Genomic DNA, 20278 nt, shown 5'->3' with positions numbered 1-20278 from the left:
CTGTCTAGTTTTTGTTTATTCTTTTCCCTTTTCAGTATTTTCAGTCTTATGGTTATCCTTAGTTTTGGAATTGAACATATCTGTCTCCATTTTTGTCCTTGCATCAAGTGATGAACAATTTGAAGGTGAGGCATATGTATGGTCATTTGGCAGCAGTAACTGTGTTATTTATTTGAATAAAGAATTAAATGTCAAGAAGAAAAAAGAGCTGGAAAATGTATTGCATTTCAACTTAATGAACTCATGCTGGCACTGGCCTGCAAAAAGTTGATTCCCAAAAAATCTTCTAACATGGAGGTTTTTGTTCCTGTTTGAGCCAAGGCTAACCTTTTTCCAAACCAATTCTTTTTAAGTTTGTTCATGAATATTAGATAAATTATAGATTAAACTAAGAAGAAAGGTTTCTTCACTAATAATCATGGTCATTATCCATTTAGAAAAGCCTTCTAACTTTAACAGCACATCTATGTTTGTTAATATTGAAAACAACAGTTTTACCTGTTACAAGAAACAATTGCAAAAGGATTTATTTCATTATAGAATTTATTTATGTGTTAGGTATATCCTTTCTACTCAAATTTTTATAACGAAAGAATAGAAAATAAGTCTAATTTGATGTGAGTGATTAGTTATTATTAGTCCCCTACCAAATTCAGAAGGGAACTTTAGGTTTGCACTCCGTCTGTCCATCTGTCAGTCCGGCAAATCAGTTTTCCACACTTTTTTTTTGTATGCTTCAAGATGGTGATTTGAAATTAGGTTATTGCTTTATCCTGACAAGTTACAGATAAAGTTTTTTGTTCCTGTCTGATGATTTTGAGCAGAGTGGTGGTCCTTTCACTCAGAAAACTCACTCAAAGAATCCCTTTTCTCTACTTTTTATGCCCCACCTACGATAGTAGAGGGGCATTATGTTTTCTGGTCTGTGCCTCCGTCCGTCCGTCTGTCCCGCTTCAGGTTAAAGTTTTTGGTCAAGGTAGTTTTTGATGAAGTTGAAGTCCAATCAACTTGAAACTTAGTATGCATGTGCCCTATGATATGATCTTTCTAATTTAAATGCCAAATTAGAGTTTTGACCCCAATTTTACAGGTTCACTGAACACAGAAAATGATAGTGCAAATTTCAGGTTAAAGTTTTTGGTCAAGGTAGTTTTTGATAAAGTAGAAGTCCAATCAACTTGAAACTTAGTGTACATGTTCCCTTTGATAACATCATTCTAATTTTAATGCCAAATTAGAGAATTTATTCCAATTTCACGGTCCACTAAACATAGAAAATGATAGTGCGAGTGGGGCATCAGTGTACTGTGGACACATTCTTGTTTTCGTAATGCTTGAAGATATTGATTTGAAATTTAGTATATTGTTTTATTACAACAATTTACAGATCAAGAACAAACTTTATTATGGTCTGATGATTTTGAGCAGAGTTATGGTCCTTGGACTTAAAAAATTCACTCAAATAATCAGTTTTCAGCATACTTTTTTGTCATAATTGAAGATGTAGATTGGAAAATTGGTATATATTTTTATCATGACAAGGTACAGATTGAGTGATATTACAAACAAGGATTTATTTTGTAAGACATATATAAATCCCTGCCACAAGCAATAGGGCAACTATATTTGGAGTATGGAATAATTGTTAGGGGTTCATGTATGCCTGGCCGGTTTCATGGTCAATGTTAAGTTTTCATGATGTTCTCCAATTTTCAGATACTTTAAGCATTAGGTCAACTATATGCAGTGTATATGTATGGAAAAAAGTAAAATCACTAAAATACTGAACACTGAGGAAAATTCAAAAAGGAAAGTCCCTAATCTGACTTTATGGAATGATTGTAAGGTGTGCATAAATAAATAAGAAGATTTGTAATGATTGCCATGAGACAACTCTCCACCAGAGACCGAATGATGAAAAGTTAACAACTATAGGTCAGTGTACAATTTTCAGCAATAAGCAAACCCCATAGTGCAATGTAAAAAAAAGCTATAAAAGACCTTGAAAGGACAAAAGTAAAAACAAATTGAACAAGAAAACAAACCGCCTGATATATGTACAAGATAATAAATGGATATATGTACAAGACTATAAATATGATAACTTGCAACAAAAACTACTACTGAATACAGTTGTCTGACTTTTGACTGGCACATATAAGAATGTTGGGGAGGGGATAAAACATGTCTCCTGGCACAAAACCATCCTAATAACCTTGGACAGTGGTGTAACAGTACAACACAAGAACAAACTAAAAATCAGTTGAAAAAAGGCTTAACTAATCAGATGGATACGAAGCAAAAATAAACACAAACGAAAACAGCACATAAATTTGAGAGTACTGGCAGTTAGTGAAAGCTAGTTAACAACGAATAATAAAAGATAAAAAAAATCATGTATCTTAGGCTAATATATTAATCAATACACATCCAACATGAAAATGGAATTAGTGTAAAGACGTCATTCCCAGTCAAAAGCAAAAACATGAACAATGCCAAAATAGAAGTATCCTCTCTGGAATGAGTCATCCAGCCATACATCGTCATTCATTTGTAATTTCGATGTCTTCATGATTATTATTTTATGTTTTTCAGATACTGTAAGCAATAGGTCAAATATATTGGGTGTATGAAATGATTGCATGGTGTACATTTAGTCTGGGGGTTCATATAACCTAGACTTTATTTTCATGGTTCATTTGTCAATGTGAAGTTTTCATAGTGCTGTCCATTTATGACAATATCAGATACTAAAAGCAATAGGTCAACTATATTTGGTGTGAAAAGATTGCCTGTCACAATTTGGTATTATTTTCTGGTTCATTGGTCAATGTTCACTTTTGTGATTAGGCAGCAACCATTTGATTTTCTGGGGGGGGGCTATGGGGTTTTTTTCTGGACAAATTTTTTTTCTTCGCCTCTGGCGAAAAACAATCTTTTTTTTCACGACAAGTCGAAAACAATTTTTTTCTTTCAATTTTAGCATAACATATAGTGGCAGCTGAGGGTGGAACAAACAATTTTTTTCTTTCAATTTTAGCATAACATATAGTGGCAGCTGAGGGTGAAACAAACAATTTTTTTTTTCTCCAAAAACTGGAAACAAACTTTTTTTTCCAAAAAAAACCATAGCCCCCCCCCCCCCCCCCCCCCAGAAAATCAAATGGTTGCTGCCTTACCAGAAAAAACACGGGATAAGGGTATCTTCAATGACACAAAAACTGTACATGCACATGCACATGAAAAAACATGGGAAAGGGGTATCCATCAATGACACAAAAACTGTACAGGCACATAAAAAACACAGGAAAGGGGTATCCATCAATGACATAAAAACTGTACATGCACATAAAAAAACACAGGGAAGGGGTATCAATTAATGACACAAAAACTGTACATGCACATAAAAAAACACAGGAAAGGGGTATCCATCAATGACATAAAAACTGTACATGCAAATAAAAAAACACAGGAAAGGGATATCCATCAATGACACAAAAACTGTACAGGCACATAAAAAAACACAGGGAAGGGGTATCAATTAATGACACAAAAACTGTACAGGAACATAAAAAAACACAAGAAAGGGGTATCAATCAATGACACAAAAACTGTACATGCACATAAAAAAACACAGGAAAGGGGTATCCATCAATGACATAAAAACTGTACATGCACATAAAAAAACACAGGAAAGGGGTATCCATCAATGACATAAAAACTGTACATGCACATAAAAAAACACAGGGAAGGGGTATCAATTAATGACACAAAAACTGTACAGGAACATAAAAAAACACAAGAAAGGGGTATCAATCAATGACACAAAAACTGTACATGCACATAAAAAAACACAGGAAAGGGGTATCCATCAATGACATAAAAACTGTACATGCACATAAAAAAACACAGGGAAGGGGTATCAATTAATGACACAAAAACTGTACATGCACATAAAAAAACACAGGAAAGGGGTATCCATCAATGACATAAAAACTGTACATGCACATAAAAAAACACAGGAAAGGGATATCCATCAATGACACAAAAACTGTACAGGCACATAAAAAAACACAGGGAAGGGGTATCAATTAATGACACAAAAACTGTACAGGAACATAAAAAAACACAAGAAAGGGGTATCAATCAATGACACAAAAACTGTACATGCACATAAAAAAACACAGGAAAGGGGTATCCATCAATGACATAAAAACTGTACATGCACATAAAAAAACACAGGAAAGGGGTATCCATCAATGACATAAAAACTGTACATGCACATAAAAAAACACAGGGAAGGGGTATCAATTAATGACACAAAAACTGTACAGGAACATAAAAAAACACAAGAAAGGGGTATCAATCAATGACATAAAAACTGTACATGCACATAAAAAAACACAGGGAAGGGGTATCAATTAATGACACAAAAACTGTACATGCACATAAAAAAACACAGGAAAGGGGTATCCATCAATGACATAAAAACTGTACATGCACATAAAAAAACACAGGGAAGGGGTATCAATTAATGACACAAAAACTGTACAGGAACATAAAAAAACACAGGAAAGGGGTATCCATCAATGACATAAAAACTGTACATGCACATAAAAAAACACAGGGAAGGGGTATCAATTAATGACACAAAAACTGTACATGCACATAAAAAAACACAGGAAAGGGGTATCCATCAATGACATAAAAACTGTACATGCACATAAAAAAACACAGGAAAGGGATATCCATCAATGACACAAAAACTGTACAGGCACATAAAAAAACACAGGGAAGGGGTATCAATTAATGACACAAAAACTGTACAGGAACATAAAAAAACACAAGAAAGGGGTATCAATCAATGACACAAAAACTGTACATGCACATAAAAAAACACAGGAAAGGGGTATCCATCAATGACATAAAAACTACATGCACATAAAAAAACACAGGAAAGGGGTATCCATCAATGACATAAAAACTGTACATGCACATAAAAAAACACAGGGAAGGGGTATCAATTAATGACACAAAAACTGTACATGCACATAAAAAAACACAGGAAAGGGGTATCCATCAATGACATAAAAACTGTACATGCACATAAAAAAACACAGGAAAGGGATATCCATCAATGACACAAAAACTGTACATGCACATAAAAAAACACAGGAAAGGGATATCCATCAATGACACAAAAACTGTACAGGCACATAAAAAAACACAGGGAAGGGGTATCAATTAATGACACAAAAACTGTACATGCACATAAAAAAACACAGGAAAGGGGTATCCATCAATGACACAAAAACTGCACATGCACATAAAAAAACACACAAGCAAAGGACCAGCCACTGTTAATATCTGTCCTCGGATACTCACACCAATAGGCTAACTATGTTTGGTTCATCATACGATTGGAAGGTGTACACCTCTATCTAGTAGGGTTCATCTGACCTTGATCTCATTTATAAGTATCATAAATAGTGTTTAGTGTATTGTATACTTGCACTGAAACCTTCGTATTTTAGCCAATGACATAATTCAATCATGAAGCGGGAGAGCCATTACCGCATGTGCACCCTTGTGATGAGATCCCAAGCTTAACATATAGATAAAATCTGTTACTAAGTAACTATGTATAATAGACCAACAATATTTGATATATTGTTTTATTAAATGTTTTTGTGTTTAATGTGGATCCTTAATCATCTTGCTATTTATTATCGACTTGTGTTATTATTTTTTCTGTACATCCGAATAAGCTTGTACCCCTTCGCTGCGGTTGAAAATGTTTACTCGGGGTAACAATCTGCTTTATCACTCTCTCGGATATGTGTTATTTACATAATCATATCTTTTAAAGTCAGGGTGTAGTGATTATGCATTAAAACTGTTACTGAATTGTATCCCAAATATAGAGACCAATTGTTGAAGTTTGATTCTACTTGTAGGCATATATGAATAAAGGCAGCAGGCGCTGTTCCAGAGGCGAATTTAGGGGGGAGGCCCAGGGGGCCCGGGTCCCCCCCCCCCCCTTTTGAGAAAAAATTTTGGTTGCTTATATAGGGAATCACTGAAGCGTGACGAAATCGGGCCCCCTTTTAGGCAGCCAGTGTGCCCCCACTTATGAAAACTTCTAGATCCGCCATTGTGTTCAATAATCAAAAGTCGATAGCCACACGGTATTTACGCTCAGAAAGTAAGGCAATTGCCTAACAAAAGTGTGGTCTTTTTAAGATGTAGCATACGAACAGCTTAACAGGTTGTTTTTGCACATATATTCAGAAAAAAGTATCTACGACATTTTTAAAATGACCACATAATTGATATTCATGTTGCGGTGTTGACTTCTGGACAAGTGATACCCTCGTGGACGAAACAGTTCAGAAAAGTCCATAGAAGGCAATATCCGAGATGATAGCAGCTATAAGTTTGTATTGATTATGATTAGAATTCCTAACACACTTTATACAACGAATGCAGTTTGTAAAAAAGGTTTGAATATAGTATCGTATAAAGGTTTGAATATAGTATCGTATAAAGGTTTGAATATAGTATCGTATAAAGGATTCAAATACAAAACAGGCAAAATATTAAAAAAAACTAAATGGAGTGTTATTGACGTATTATAACGATGACCATGGTGGCAGAGTTAGTTACAAATATCAATCAGATTTAAATCATCATTTATATTTCTATTTTTTAACTGCATTTTGGTGACCTGGGCACAGGGAACCCCTTCATTTCACCCCAAAAGGTTTTCAAATGCCTTTTATTACACGAGGCCCAATCGTTTACAAATAATGTCATATTTCATGTTTGTTTTTCAGTAGTATTATTTGAGTGAAATTATAAAATGAGACTTGACAGTATTTAGTGGACACTTTGATATGTGCTCTTTTTGAAAATTTGTAGCATTTATATGTTCCCTCAACTGCCAAAATATCGTATTTCATTGTTCAGTATAGTTGTCAAGAAATGATTCTGGTTTTTAATACCTTAAAGTTTTTTGGTGTTTTTTTTTTTATCTCGAATAGCCTTTAATTATGGTGACCATATGCAGAATATTCATGAAACAAAAATGACGGCGAAAACTATAGGTAGAAAGAAAGAAGGAGAGCTGGATAGATTGGTGGATATAAATATAAACTTACAGTGAATCGTTAGTTGAAATATTTATATGATAAAACTAACATAAAAAAATGCCCTACATTGCGAAAAGTTGTATTTAAAAAAAACGCCAAATTAAAGTAATCTTATTCATGTCATTCCCTGACTACACTCATATGCGGTAAAGCTTAGCGAAAGGTATTGCGACGTAATCAGTCAAACAAACTTTATTAGATTAACTCTTAAAGGAACGATCGTTTTCATTGGTCAATTCAAACCTTCGACCTCACACCTGCGAAAATAGAACACTCGTACCATAATGTTGAATGGACTGATCAAAATTCACGTAGCTGGTCAAGGCCGTTTAAAGCTTCCATCGTCGTATTTGCGTACATGATTGTATGGAACGCCATGACTGCCTTATGTTAATGATCATCATTATATGCAGTGCTCACACCATTATATGCAGTGATTGTGAATGTGTTCTTGATTATGCAATTACAATTCTAGCTTTTATAAATGTGCATGTGAAATTCATTGGTTTTATAATTTTCTGCAATTAATAGTACAATTTTAATCTTTTAAATCTTAACAGTTTTCACATCGAAATATTTAATTTAAATTTGTCCTCTGGATCAAGGGACGACATCAAAAGTTAAATTAAAAATAAAAAAAACTCAATCCACATATTTTTTTCATTGACTCCCCACTCCCCCCAACCCCAAGTTGCCCATCCTGCCTTTTCTTTCCCTCAATGGGCTCGATGAATTAGCGTTGTACTTGAAAAATGAAACCCGCGTACTTTTCTAAAAACACTTTTCATATTCTTTGACAAGTTTTAGGTATTCGACATAGGATAGTGATTTTTTTCTGACTCCGTTTACTTGAGAGAAAAAAATCCCGAAATTGTAAGTAAATTCATAACATGTAACCAACCATGCTTTGTTAAAAAAAAAATGCAGATGGCAAACCATGGCACAGGGGAATTAAATGTAGTTTATAACCTCCAACGATATACTTCATGAGGTTTTGCTATTCTCGGTTGAAAAACGAACATAAATTGTATATAGTAAATATGTACATGTAAATAGAAACAATCAGTTTTAAAAAAAAGTGTTTATTCATAAAATGTTTTCATAAAAAGGTGAGTTTCTTCTTGTACATGCATTTAGTCATCCTTACGGTTTCTTGATATTTTGTTTATCAGTTTATCATACATGTTTCGTTTTCTATTTCATTTTAAATACGAATACATACTACATGTACTTTAACGAATAGTTCAACAATGTTATGCAGCTCTATTCTTACAGTATAAAATTCAAAAATAAATGTTCATCCATTTAAATCGAAAACAGTACATTTATATTTAAAAAAAGAAGATGTGGTATGATTGCCCTTATGATCCCTTCTGTCCGGTGGGCGTCCGTTTTTTACGGATGTGTTCTTAAAAAGTGACAAATCTTAACTGCGGGATAATACCTTGTATACTGTAAATACATATATAAAAGAAGATGTGGTATGATTGCCAATGAGACAACTCTCCACAAGAGACCAAAATAACACAGAAATTAACAACTATAGATCACCGTACGGCTTTCAATAATGAGCAAAGCCCATACCGCAAAGTCAGCCATAAAAGGCCCCGAAATAACAATGTAAAACAATTCAAACGATAATTGTTCCTTATAAACTACGACATTTCTCACACTGAGTATTAATTTATTATTTTGTTCACACATGCAAAAGAACTGAATAATATTCGCCGATGTAACATTTCAATTTATTACAACATGCCTTCACTGAATTCATTCAGGTGCACAAATGATACGATTAAAGTTATTTTGTTTCTATTTTGGGGGACAATTTCCTCCGTTTATGGTACGTTTAGGCTATAAATGTGTGTATGCTTTATAGCATGAAAATAATAAAAGAGGACTGACAGTGCAACCCATCATTAAATTATTGTAATTGATCATTATTATGAGATACTTATTATAAGTGACTACGACATTGTTAGGATTATAACAGCTATCGTCAGTATGAAAGAAATTAAAAGTGGTTCATATATTCATCCGTATAAAAGCGGCACATGCATTTGATTGTATCCATATATTTCTCATTATGCGGTACACGATAATTCAGTTGCTGCATGCATAAAGAACTTAGAATATTACTCAATCAGTTGTTAATACAAAATATCAGTATAATATTTCGAACCCACTATTTGAAGTTAACAAAAGATTTATTTAATTCTTTTTACCAAAGGTTTGCAAACTAAACAAATCCTTGTTTTTACGTTCGTAGTAACATAGGAAATTCCATTGTCGGTCAACTGTGTCAATTCACGTGCACACTGAGTACATTGTTGTTGTATTTGAATCTTTCGGCCAATGAAATGAGACGTTACAAGCTGTTTGTTTATGATACGGCAGAATGTTATCAATGAACTATCAAATGCTAAACTTCAATGCATTTCACTGTAATGTATATAAAGTGACATGTACATCAATTAATGAAATCTAAATGAATTGCTGACAGATAAACTATTTATGTTTTAGTTTATGTTTAAAACATTCTGGCCTTATTTGACCTTTACGATAGAAAAAAATGACTCTATCAGTGTTGCAGTATGTAACTATTAAGATAAGAAGCAGTCAAACGGGATGACTTTACCTGACTTTATTTTTCACTATTAAAATAAACAAGAAACGAAGCACATCTCACATTTAACATTCTGATTTCAGATCATAATACTAGTGACAACAGTATTAATATTTAAAATTGAGAAAGGGAATGTGTCAAAGCGACAACAACCCGACCATAGAGCAGACAACAACCGAAGGCCACCAATGGGTCTTCACTAGCGAGAAACTCCCGCACCCGTAGGCGTCCTTCAGCTGGCCCCTTAAAAAATATGTATACAAGTACAGTGATAATAGACGTCATACTAAACTCCGAATTTTGTATGCACATGTGTTTACCAAGAAGTCTTATTTTACCAAAAGCTACAATGAAATGCTTTTTGCATCAACAAATGTCGGTCTACGGATTAGGGTGTAACCTTTTGCGGATTGGTATATGTCGGTTGAACGCAGGGAAGGGTAAATAAACGTATGTGCGCCATAGATCGAGCCATCAACAACAATTGGAGCGACATTGTTTACCAGCATTTTAATCGGCCTAATCATTCAACCCTTTCTATTCAATTTTAACCAGCCTGATCATTCATTCCTTTCTATTCAATTTTAACCAGCCTGATCATGCAATCCTTTCTATTCATTTTACCAGCCTGATCATTCTGAATTATTTCTATTCATTTTAACCAGCCTGATCATTCAATCCTTTCTATGCATTTTTAGCCAGCCTGATCATTCGATCCTTTCTATGCATTTTTAACCAGCCTGATCATTCAATCCTTTCCATGCATAATTAACCAGCCTGATCATTCATTCCTTTCCATTCATTTTCAACCAGCCTGATCATTCAATCCTTTCTATGTAAGTTCGCATCATCCTAAAAATATACCACATGACTAACAAGCCTCATATTGTAACACCTCTCAGAAGACTTCTGGGTTCACCAATTGGAAACTCCAATGACAAAATTGATGGTGTGGGTATTATTTCTAACCCTTCCTGTAGTTCGGTGAATGTGATGAACCTTTTCAACTCTACTCCTCGACGAAGACACAGTCTTTCATTGATGTTTGCAGTCTATTCTCTATGATGTCTGTCTCTATTAATGACCTGCTATAATTTATACAAAATCCGTTAGGTATTCATCTCATCTCATTTGAAAACTTCATTTCAATATGTACCTGGGTCATGATAAAAAAAAAACATGCAAAACTATGTTAATGGGTCTTTTTAAGTCACAGACATGAAAATATATCAAAATAACACTTGCATATGTTAGATATGAATGTTTTGTGATACACAATATACAGTTTACAGGATAAAATGTTATAAAAACATCCTTAATGTTTTCTTAAAACCTCGAAGATAGCCAGAATTAACTGTTATTTTTTTATTATAAATCCTTTCAGACTTGAAATAGGAATATTATTCATATCATTTGTTATTATGATTTATTACTTTTTATTGCATTTTGATACATACAAACATTTTTTAATGATTTAGAAGGTGTATGTTGGTTTTATAATAAAAAAAATTCACCAAGAGGAAAAACATTTTTTAAGTCAATGGTGTAACCAAAGGACAAATTAGTAGGATTAAGAGTTATCTTTCGCAAAATTACAATACTTATTTAACAAAGTTTTAACAGTATGATGTATTACATATACACAGTTTTCACAAACTGATGTATGCTGGTAACACCAATGACACTATTTAGTAACACTATTGACATTTTTAGTAATGGATGTTATGTAATATAATTTGAGATTTTTTAGCCTAAGATTTATTTTTTCATCTTTTTCTTTTGCCCGGTGATCTTGGCTTTGTTTTCAGTACTTGATAAAGGTACAATTTGAAATGTGATGTCAATGGTGATACTTTTGTGTCATTGGAGTTACTGAAGGGTCAGTGGTGTTACTATATAAAAATGCAACATTTTTTAATCTTTATTCATAAATGAAAGTGTTTTTAGGTCGTGTACAAAGGATTAGCTATATCATTATCATTTAATCTTATACAATTCACATATATTCAGTTTGAGTGTATTTTTTAGTATTTACAACGACCATAATTAGGACAGCCAACTTTTTTAGGACAATGTATTCTGAAATTTATGTTTAAATAGAATGCACAGCTATATGAATAATCTCAATAAGTCGTAATTTAAACCTAAACAACAAATTGGAACAGTTGTTTGATGTTAAACAATAACATTTAGTACCTAAATGTATGCTTTAAATTGGTAATACCATTGACACGATTCTATCAAAGGATGACCTAAAATTGTTAAAATTGAAGAAACTCTTCATTTTTCCCATTGCATATTTCTGAATATCGTTGCTACCGTACTATAGAATAGCGGGACACATTTAAATGTTTTAAACAATAACATCATTTTCCAAAATATTGCTTCGTCGAAATTTGTACTTTTTTTTATAATGACCCACCTACCTTTTCTTATACCTATACCAACCTAATTGCAACAAGTGTGTGTTTAGTACAAACACGTGTTGCAGGATCGCAATAGTAACGACTTCAAGTCTAAACCTTCTGATTGGAAATGTGCTAGTTCTTCATTCATATATTTTCCTGCTTGAAACGTTATTACTTGTGACCTTGTGTTTTCCAAATATCTGAAATATTGTGTGCCTAAATCCATTAATTGGAAACACAACTTCAAAATACTGTTGGATTAAGTTGAGGATTATGCCAGACAATAAACACGAGATAGGACACGTAGATAATCTTTCCGAATGGATTAAGACTGTAAATTCGTTGATACAAAATTAAGAAACTGAATGGGTCTATGAATACCCATGCTACATCAATCTTTAAAGACATAAATATTGCAAAACACTTGTCTTACTTACATAAAAAAGATTATCCTGGATAATCATAGGTCTGTTCTATGTTCCATCAGAATTTCAACCAAAGATGAGGAACTGGAACTTCCATTACTGTATTGGTTACATAAACTACATAAGTGTCCTTACAAGCAATGCTAAATTGTTGGGTCTTCCAAGTACTCCACGAAACCTCTTTCTAAATTTTATTTAAAATCAAAGCCGGGCTTCAAAGTAATGTGAACATACAATATAAGACTCTTTCATCTTGCAATAGCGTTAAGACATTTGACTTTTCTACAATTTACACAAGTATTTCTTATTTTAATCTTAAAGACAAATTGAATTCTAATGCAACAACGTTTGTAACGTTCATTTTGATTGGAATACGTCACTTTCTTACATGGAATCAATTGACAATTGATGCTATGGGACGTACGCGCAAGCGCAGACGGCATATGACAGATTTTAAATACATGTTTTAACATTGTTTTCTGTCAGTTTCATTAGAATGGAGATAACAATATTGTATTTTAAGCTCCGACGGCATCAATTGGGGATTTGATGGTCGCAAATACCCGTTTACTCTCTCCGCTAACGCGTCACCAGTAAACTTAATTTGCGACCATCAAATCCCCAATTGATGCCGTCGGAGCTTAAAATACAATACATTACTCCTAAAGAGTTGGTCCTGATTTTTTTAATCAAAACAAATGGTTAACATGGTATGTTTTTATATATCGACAACAATTTCTACAAGCATAGCAATAACACCACAAATAAAAGAAAATGAAAAACATCTATTTTTTTTTTGCAATCTGACAGAGCACGTACTATTAAAGTACTTAATAATTATGTAAATTTAACTTGGATTGGGATATGTATATTTCATTTTTACCTGTAATGCAACATTTATTGACGTTATAATCATTACTTCGAAACATATGATCGCACTTCAGAAGTTTCTGCAAGAAATTATTACGTAACTTGTGTGTTTAGTTACGTTTTATAAGTTATCTTCCACACCAGAGTTCCACAGAGGACATGATCGTTTTTCTAATCTATGTTTTTGTGTCTATCCTTTACACTTATTAAGTTGCTTCCATAATTATTCTGAATCTTACAAAATTTGAACTATTAAATATACCAATATATAAATAAAAAAATGGCGTCCATTTCAAATTTCGATGTCAAACCATTGTATACCCTTCTTTTTTCAGTGAATGGTACCTTCAAACATTTCGTGAAATCGTATCTCAGTGTTTTCATAAATAATGACTATGACTTTTGATATTTAAATTTTGATTGTCTAACTTTATAAAAATAAATTTTCATTTTTCACTATACGAGCCTGAGTTGGTAGTAACTATCAATTGTTTATCTTATTTAATGGTTAGAATTTGAGTTAGCTATATAAGGGAAATAAAAACAATATATATAAGCATCTACAAAAACGGGAAGCACACCCATTTGCAATGTATACAGGCTCATGACAAGGGACAGCTACATTCAGAATATGACATGATTGAATATGTTTTTGCTGTTGCCAAACCATCCACCTCATCTTGGACAGTGATGTTATAGTACAAGGTAAGACCAAACCATTAAAATCGATTGAAAAAGGCTTTATAACTCACCTGATTGATACGATGCACACAAATCAATAAAAACACAAAAGACACAAAGTTTCAGATCTGAGAGTACTTGAAAATACTAAAAGATACATCAAAGACGAGGCTGGCACCCAACAAGTTTATTTAAAATTTCATTATGTATAATTAACAAAATACCACATTAATCAAAAATGTATCTCTGACATATGAATATAGTAAAACAAAATCCTTTTAAGCCTAAAAACGTTGGGGTTTTTTTTCTGATGGAAGAGACATGTCTTGTTATTGCAAAATTTGAATCATGTAATTATATATGACACGTACGATATAACTGTGTGCTTGCAACATACCAACTCTCATGCAATCTTTAAGGTCAACATTGCTTAAATTAGTCTCGATACAGGTTGCAACTTTTTGTCACATCTAAGAAATATGTCAATCTTGATCATGAAGAAATTTTAAACTCAACTGTGGCATTCACTAGTTTTAATTGTCACATTTTATTCATATATATCATATCAATTAAAAGCAGAATTTACCTTAATCAGCGTTTTAAACTATTTAATTTGTCATTTTTTGACAACTCTGACATAAAAATGTTCATTTGAATTGATTCCGTTGCTAATTTAAGGAAGACGGATGATGTTTGTGTTGTTCCTTCAATTTCTATTTTGTATGATACATTAATACTATCTCATTAATAATGCATCATATAAATATGTGGCAATTATGCACATTCAAACATTGTTACGGACATTCATTAAGTTTCTGTCTCATTTAGTAAGTTATTTTTATCAGTCACGTTGCATTCATGCACTATAAAAGATTTCAAATTTAGAAAAATCTAATTATTTTTAAAATCTTTTAAGGAAAATGATGGTTTCGGTAAGATTGATCATTGTTCTGTCAGCTGTTTGTCTTTGTGCAGTCACCGCTAAATATAAATGTAAGTAGTTGTAAAAAATTCTATTAATTTTCACTGATAACAAGTTTTTCAGAATATTCTAATTGGAGGTTGGTTAGATACATCAAAGTTTGTTTAAATAGTACCATTGGTGCAAGGGCAGGTTTTGTAAAGATCGAAGCAGCCAATACTATAAAAAAATTCGCGTTGAATATGCAGAACATAGTTTTTAACATTTATTTAGAGCAGTGAATATACCTAGTGCATATAGAATTCAACTATGTATATATAAATAAGAGAGTTTTGAATAGACAAAACTGTGGTATTTGGGTCTCGTATCTACCGTATGTTTTCGGATCCAAAAATCATTAAAAATCGCCCAAATTTGTAAAATAACGATTCACGATAACTCTCACATTCCAATCACATTCACCATGATCTTGTGGTTGCTTGTTTTCATTGACTTATCATTTTTGATTGCTACTTAGGTGCATCCCCTTCACAAGTATTTTGATTTATTGTGACGTCGTGAAAACTATCTTTATCTAGTAAGATTGAGAAAAGATACCAATGCTCGTAAGTCGAAGACGACAAAACATGACCAAAAATAGAAAAAAAAACATCAGTCCACAAATTGTGAACAGAAAATATTTGATTGGTTATCAAAATTTGCTATTACATACTTCTTTTTTGAAAATTATTTTGAATCTAAGAAAATATTTCCCTCATTCAAAATTCCTAGCCAACTCTGCTTTACTTTTTGTTCCTAGCTCTACATGTGTTTGTTATCCTACGTATCAACATTTCATAGTTTCACTGCAACTATTTGTAATCCTAAGTTATCAATATATCCTAGTTCTACCTGTTTGTAATCCTACGTCTACCGCATTTCCTACCTCTACGTGTTTGTAATCAACATTTCTTGCTTCATTTCTAACTCTACCTGTTTGTAATCCCATGTAAATAAACTCATCATAGATACCAGAATATTTTTTTTTTATATAAGATGCATTTCCTAGCTCTTACTGCTTGTAATCGACTTTATTTGCTTCATTTCTAGCGTTATGCCTTTGTAATCCTAAGTTATCTGCATTTCCTATATCTACCTGTTTGTAATCAGACAAAACTCCTTTATTTCTTTCCATACCTGTTTATTATCCTACGTTATATGCCTTTCATATCTCTACTATTTGTTAATCATATGAAATGTGCATTTTCTAGCTCCACCTGTTTGTTTTTATGATGGACAGCCATATAAAGTGGGAAGAGCTTTCACTGCAACTGATGGATGTAACAAATGCGAGTGCTTATCATCTGGAGATGTTGAGTGCACTGCCATGAATTGTAGTGAGTAAGATGTATCTTCCGGAAACATAGAATGCGTATATGTGTTTGTCCGAATAAGTAAAATCACAAAAAAATACTGAGCGGAAAATTCAAAAAGTCCCTAAACAAATGGCAAATTTAAAGGTCTAACACATCAAAAGAATTGATAGCATCTGTTAAATTCCTGAATTAGTACAGGCATTTTGTTATGTAGAAAATGATTGTTTCATAGCTCGCTAAACCTCTCACTTGTATGTCAGTAGCATCAAATTTCATTTTATTGACAACGATTTGTGAAAAAAACCCCAGAATATCGGTGAAAATGTAAAAAAAAAAATGGGTCCGCAGTCAACATTGTGTAATCTTAATCACTATAAAATCAAACAAATATATAACAGAGAAACACAAAAGTCAATACAAACAAAGCACATTAGCAAACATGAGACAAGATTACAAACATTTACAATAGCACAATGACGGGATGCAAAAGTAAAATTTTCCTCATAGTTCGGTATTTTTGTTATCTAACTTTTGTTTAGGATCTAGTCAGTTAATATATTAGTACATCTTTGAAAATGAAGAAAATCATAAATCGAATATCTTTTCATATGATTAACGATAACAATAAGTATAAAATGTAAATTAAATGCCGCCCTAGACACCAATGACATTTTTAACAATCTTCATAATATATCTTATTGTACAAACACATCTAAATGAGAAAATATATCAAGATCCATATTAAATATATCGTTAAAAATTTGACGAAAGCAATTTTGTTTAGAAATATTTATATAAACCATGCTTATTTTCGTCAGGTCTTCATTTAAAACATAAGAATCCAAATTGCCTTATTTTGATGTCCCTCAGTTAACTTTCGAGTGTGTTTACTTTTCCCCCTTCTTATTGTCCCGCTTTGTCCGCAATCACTATAAACACAGTACCTTATGGCGAGGGTCGTCAGTTTGGATGTGCGGGATGAATAAATCTGTAATCAAATTGGGGACGCCAAATTTGTTAATCCTCGTTGCAGTAGTATTATCAGAGTGATGTTAAATATATGCAATAATAATTTTAACAACCCTGTAACAGAGTGGATGATGTGTTTGGAACTCATAGTGACTAGTAAAATGTGTCATAGAAAATATTATTGATGATATTTTAAATATATGTCATCTATAATGTGTGCTTTTAGGAGGCAACAGTGTTATTTGTTTACAACAACAAAAGATTTTAACATTGTTTAATAAATGATATTAAGGATTGAAATAGGTTCCAAAATGTGCTCAGTCGATTCACATTATTTGATAAGATTTAAGATAAGGCCCTTCGCCATGGAACCCTGACATAAAAAAAAATGTATTAATTTTATTATCCAGAAGGTCCATGTACTTTTGAGGGAGGTTACTATAAGCCAGGAAAGTCCTTTAAATCTAGTGATGGCTGTAACTGGTGTAAATGTGTTAAGTCAGATGTTGTGACATGCAGTGCAAACTTATGCTGTAAGTATCGTTCATCTTGCATCCAGAATGGTTTATTATTCGGATAATTCTTCGGATATTTTTTTACGAAAACATGGAATTGTCAAAATCACTTTTATTAATTATTTTTATCTGGCATTTGATAATTATTATGTTTTGTAACAGTTGACAAAAAGTATTGGAATTCAAAATTGTCTGTTAGACTGTAACACAAAGCTCGTTACGTTGTCATTGATATATTTTCAACTTATAAGTATAAATATGATTAATAAGTTTTATAAATGTGATGTTGAGCATGGGTGCAATTTAGGTTCATCTTCTTACAGAATCATGTATCGTTTGGATGTCGATTAAAACCCATTTTTCTATGATTCAGTAAGGATTTAAATACATCTAAAAAAAACGAGACCTTTATCTGTTGCTTATATAAAGATAGGTAAACAATCCGTCAAAATGGGTTCGATTCGTGTACCTTCCCGTTAGTGATTTAATAAAGTGTCAAATTAAATAAATATTTTGAAATTTTATATTTCCGAAGTCAATATTTTACCATAACATTTATTTTATCCGTTGTATCATGGATTAAGTACTTGAAACACAAGTTATATTATAATGTTATTCTAATAAAGTCTAACAGAAACTTCCATTTCGACTGAAATAATTGTTAAAACAAACGAACAAAAAAGATAATTCAAACTAAGAAACTAACAAAACAATTCTCTAATTTTGATTAATTTATGTCTATGAGGTTGAAATTTCTGTAGTTATTGACAATACGATGTTACTATGCGATACATGTCTTTATTTTAACATAGCAAAACCGTTTCGTGCTATAACATGTCATTTAGAGTTATAAATGGTCCAAGTTATTCTTTTCATGAGAAAGAACAGTATACTATTACAGATTCCAGATGCTAATTTTTCAGAAAAGATTTCCATTCTCAATTTTATCGTGTTGTTTCTTAATTATTATTTATAATTGTTGATGTAAATGTCCTCTGGTTTTGTGAGTCTTTGTTTACTTCTGGTTTTTATTGTTATTGTCTTATTAGTAATGAATACTTTGTAAATTAAAGCTTCAGGAGATTACATTGAATGTTTTCGTCTTAAATTCTTGCACTAGATATCTTTAAAATTCGCAAGGAGCTTTACACCTTTCAATCCATCTTATAAATATAGTTCGAAGGGACCCGGTGGCCGAGTGGTCTAATTGGTCAAATTATTGTGTCACTAGTCTATCGACACTGATGTTGTGAGTTCCAGTCCCGCTCGTTTCACTACCATTCAACTCTTATTTTCTGTTTGATAGTACAATTGTTTTTTTTTTAAAACTTGTCATATGCATAAACAAGCGATCAAATCGTTCAGATTTAGTTTTCCTGATAAACGGGAAAATGTCAAATGGTTCATAAAGGTAAAACCTTATGGCAGATAAAATTTAAATTGGTCAATAGAATTTTATTTTTTACAAAAGAAAAATAATAGGCGATATATTGAATGCTTTTTTTTTTCTTTTTGCTTGTTCCATGCTCATGTTGTGCTTCTGATTTATTATATGCTCATATTTTGATTCTGTATTGTGCCATGCTGTTGTTTTGATTATGTGTCGTTCCATGCCCTTGTTCGATTATGTTTGTTCCATACTCTTGTATTAATTCTGTTTTGTTCTATGCTCTTGTTTTGATTATGGTGTGTTCCTATAAGAATTTAACGAATCGAACCTAATTATTGACGTCTTTTAGTTATCTTGTTTACATATTTTGATACTGTTGAAATGAACAGGAAAAAAAACGTTTGCTTATGAACAAAATTGTGTTTAACACTTATATTTTGAAATGCGTATTTATATTGTAGCAAAGAAATATAAAGGCGGATATTAAAGAAAGCAACGACAAAAGACTGTCAAAATAAAACTTATATGCATGTGTATATTGTTTTAAATTTTTGATAAAATTCTTCAACTAAGCAGTGTGCTCAATTATCCAGTTTACAGTGCTTAACTGTGCGTAGCAGAAATCTCAAATCGAAACGTCATTCATCGTCAAACAAAATACAACCAGATATACACAAAAGAGCAACTGTCATTCATAAAAATAAAGATTTGAATTAATTAGTGCTACGTCAAATACCCCTTGAGCTCCACTATCTTTCAAGTAGTTCGTGGCAAAGAACAGTCGATTCCAATATTAGTTGACTAGGATTGTCATTTTCCATATTGAATTTCGGCGTTTTTGTCAGTATCTCCTACTTCCTTTACGAATGAAAACGTACCCCCGTGATGTAACCAAGCAGTCAGCCGAGTGTGCTGATGTAAGCTTCCTGAGATTACGTTGCCGTTTAAATATTAAGTTCTCAATTT

General features: G+C 32.4%; 1 protein-coding gene across 1 annotated transcript; it reads left to right on the top strand.

Moving 5' to 3' along the window:
- The first annotated feature begins 15058 nt into the window (after nt 1–15058).
- LOC139520461 (U-reduvitoxin-Pr11a-like) lies at nt 15059–19885 on the top strand. The gene is made up of 4 exons (XM_071313073.1): nt 15059–15154; nt 16334–16459; nt 17818–17940; nt 19774–19885. Exons 1-4 carry the CDS (start codon nt 15082–15084, stop codon nt 19797–19799), a joined length of 348 nt encoding a protein of 115 aa, XP_071169174.1. The 5' UTR covers nt 15059–15081; the 3' UTR covers nt 19800–19885.
- Nucleotides 19886–20278: the final 393 nt, after the last annotated feature.

The sequence above is a fragment of the Mytilus edulis genome, chromosome 1 (genome assembly GCF_963676685.1).
Source record: "Mytilus edulis chromosome 1, xbMytEdul2.2, whole genome shotgun sequence".
In the NCBI taxonomy this organism is placed as follows: domain Eukaryota; kingdom Metazoa; phylum Mollusca; class Bivalvia; order Mytilida; family Mytilidae; genus Mytilus; species Mytilus edulis.
The sequence above is the reverse complement of the archived record's forward strand: the minus strand, read 5'-3'. Positions and strand labels throughout refer to the sequence as shown.

Excerpts from the sequence above, each read along its gene's own strand:
- LOC139520461 (XM_071313073.1), top strand. The coding sequence starts at position 15,082 with ATGATGGTTTCGGTAAGATTGATCATTGTTCTGTCAGCTGTTTGTCTT. Across the intron at positions 16,460-17,817 it reads GTGCACTGCCATGAATTGTA|AAGGTCCATGTACTTTTGAG; the intron begins GTGAGTAAGATG and ends TTTATTATCCAG. Across the intron at positions 17,941-19,773 it reads ATGCAGTGCAAACTTATGCT|CAAAGAAATATAAAGGCGGA; the intron begins GTAAGTATCGTT and ends TTTATATTGTAG.